Source organism: Eretmochelys imbricata, chromosome 9, assembly GCF_965152235.1.
Source record: "Eretmochelys imbricata isolate rEreImb1 chromosome 9, rEreImb1.hap1, whole genome shotgun sequence".
Lineage (NCBI taxonomy): Eukaryota > Metazoa > Chordata > Testudines > Cheloniidae > Eretmochelys > Eretmochelys imbricata.
The window spans coordinates 61398671-61401754 of NC_135580.1; the positions used below are offsets into that span (position 1 = coordinate 61398671).

Here is a 3084-nt window from a genome sequence, read left to right on the forward strand (position 1 = left end):
TTTATTGTGTCTTCCCTTCCAGGCAGGTGCTAACTGATGGTGCAAGGTTCACTGCCCTGCCTCACTCAGCTGCCACCCACTGCCTAGAGGGCAGGAGGAAACATATACAATCCCTGCCAAAGCACGCCTGCTTCTGCCAGACTGAGCCCCAAGCTGTGCGTCTTCGCTGTGTGCGCTTTTTGTGATTCTCCAGGTAAAGAGCAGGGCTGCACCTGGCTGTTGTCTCACGCCACCATTCAATTTTCCTCTGGGTGATCTGAAATAACCTCAGCTCTGGAGAGCAGGATACAGCACCTGCAGGAGACTTCAGGTCACCCCTTGTCACGGGCTGCTTCCCAGCTAATTCCTTGGGAGGTGTGTCAGTGTTGGAAAGGGGTCCTGAGCTGATGGTGAGGCTGCTGTGACAAAGGCCTGTTCTGGGCTGGGCCGGGCCAGACTCAGAGGACAGAGGGTCCTCTTGCCCAGTGTGAGGAGCCTGCACCAGGGGCTGCACTTAACTTGAGGAACCTCGCTTTACAAAAAAGCCAGAAGAACTTCAGAGGAGGTGACCAGCCTGATGGTGGGAGCAGAGATCTGCTGTGGGGCCTGGAGCTCATTTAGCCAGTGGGGTTGGCAAGGGAGATGCTTGCTTGAAGAGTAAGTCTGCACAGCCGCTGGAGGAGTAATTCCTAGCTCAGACATACATCCACGTGATAGTTCTGCTCAAGCTAGCATGCTAGAAATAGCATGGTAGTGTGACAGCTGCCCGAATACATACCTAGGGACTCAGACTGGGTTGTATTTGGATGACTCACCCGAGCCACCACCTAGGCTGCCGCAACTATGCTACTATTTCAGAGTAACAGCCGTGTTAGTCTGTATTCGCAAAAAGAAAAGGAGGACTTGTGGCACCTTAGAAACTAACCAATTTATTTGAGCATAAGCTTTCGTGAGCTACAGCTCACTTCATCGGATGCACTTCATACATGCATCCGATGAAGTGAGCTGTAGCTCACGAAAGCTCATGCTCAGATAAATTGGTTAGTCTCTAAGGTGCCACAAGTCCTCCTTTTCTTTATGCTACTATTGTTAGAGCATTAGCTCGGGCAGAGCTCATGCAGGTCCGCCTACCAGAGCTGGGAATTACACTTCCAGCTGCAGTGTAGACAAACCCTAAACCTGGGAAGGGAGGGAGGAGGGCTGTTTTCACAGGGCTCTGGGGGTAAAACCAAGAGTCAATGGACTTAACTTTAACCAAGGCCAAGTATAGGCGTTGAACTAGGGGAAGTGTCCAGAGGGCATAGCCAGATGGACACAGAGCTGATTGCCAGAGAGTGGTTCCTGGCAAACTCAGCGCTATCGACCAAGGCTGTTTGTATAAGTGGCCATTAATTTTGGTGCCCAACTTGAGACATGCCAGATCAGTGGGTGCTTCTGAAACTGTGGTTGCAACATTTACATTAGGGCTGAATTTGGCCTTGCCAGTGTCTGCAAAATGGAGCCCAAAAGCCTGGCCCAGACATCCCAGCAAGTTCCTTCCATCTTGGTACCCTCCGAGCCTGTGACTCTGCCAGGGGAGGAAGAGGAGAAAAGCCCACATTTCCTTTCCTTACCGTATCACTCCTGGAGCTGTGGGTGGGATATGGCACGAATTGGCGCTGGACCCCTGCTGGGAACCCGAGGGCCACGCTCCATGTGGAAGAGAGGGAAAACTTTCCTCTTCACGCACAAGCACAGCTGGTAGATTTGCAGCCGCACCTCCTTCTGCCAGTAGGCGTAGATCAGCGGGTTCAGCAGAGAATTGCAGAGCCCCAGCAGCCACAGGTACCTCTCAATGACATCGTATGGGAGGCACTTCTGGCACATGGTCTTCACAATGCTAGCTATGAAGAAAGGGGACCAAGACAGCACAAAGCACCCGATGAGAATAGCCACGGTCCTCACGGCTTTCATGTCACTGGTGTTATGAGGCGAAGGACTGTTCCCTGACAGCCCAACCTGTGCCACTTTTCGGATGTGCTGTACGTGCAGAGAGGCAATTTTCAGGATGTCACAATACAGGTAAATGAAAATGAACAAAGCTGGGAAGAACCCGATACAGAAGACGATGAGCATGTATGTGGGCTGGAAAACCCCAAAGAAAGTGCACTTCCCCTCGTAGCTCTGCTGAAAGCCCTGCACTATTACTGGGAGAAAGCCAATAAAGCAGGCAGCCAGCCAGAGACCCACAATGCAGGCACCAACTACCAGGCCACTCATGATTCGGAAGTACTGGAAAGGTCGTTTAATGGCCAAGTATCTGTCAAAAGTCACCATGATCATGGTGAGTATGGAGGCAGCTGAAGGGGAGATGATGAAGGCCATCCTCAGGATGCAGACCATCTTCGGTGTGGGGTGTCTGTGTGCGGAAAGCTCGTCTGTGACCAGCCCAGTGATTGTGACACCAACCAAAGAGTCTGCAACTGCGAGGTTCAAGACAAAATACAGTCCTGTGCAGCCGTTCTTCTGGATCAGCCTAAACAAAGCAACAGCAACAAGTGTGTTTGTAGCAATAATGAGAGAGGCCAAAACAGAGAGAACCACTCCAAACACAAAGCCATCCATAGCTAATCTCTCATAAGGACATGGCAGATCCAACCTTACTGACTTGACTCCATGGCATTCCCTGGGCTTGCTACCAGAATCACAGATCAGCTAGGAATCCTGGGGAAAAACATGTCCTGGAGAAACGTCAGACAGTCACCGTGCAATGGTCCTGGGCTCAGCTATAAGAGCTGACTTGGAAAGCTCAGTGCATGAGGGTGTACTTGTCTCCTCTCTGGTTAGGGAGCCCATGAGGTTGAACCGTGCCTATGTATCCCCAGCTGTCAGCGGACTGGAACTGCAAGGCGCATGCTGCCAGCAGCAGCCAGTGACCAGGTCTAGTCCCGCCCCTCCAGGAACCCAGTTACCAGACAACTCCAGAGAAGGGAGGGGAAATGCTCTCGCTGCTTGCCAGGCTGCTCTGACAACCAGCTGGGTGGCTCAGCATCCCATCTGCATTCATAGCATCACCCCAGGGGTTGGCGGACTGCAGCAGGCTGTGCAGAGTCTATGCTGGGTCTG

General features: G+C 52.1%; 1 protein-coding gene across 1 annotated transcript; it reads right to left on the reverse strand.

Moving 5' to 3' along the window:
• Positions 1 to 1596: 1596 nt before the first annotated feature.
• Positions 1597 to 2583, reverse strand: GPR119 (G protein-coupled receptor 119). Its single transcript, XM_077825547.1, has one exon. It carries the CDS (start codon positions 2581 to 2583, stop codon positions 1597 to 1599), a length of 987 nt encoding a protein of 328 aa, XP_077681673.1.
• Positions 2584 to 3084: the final 501 nt, after the last annotated feature.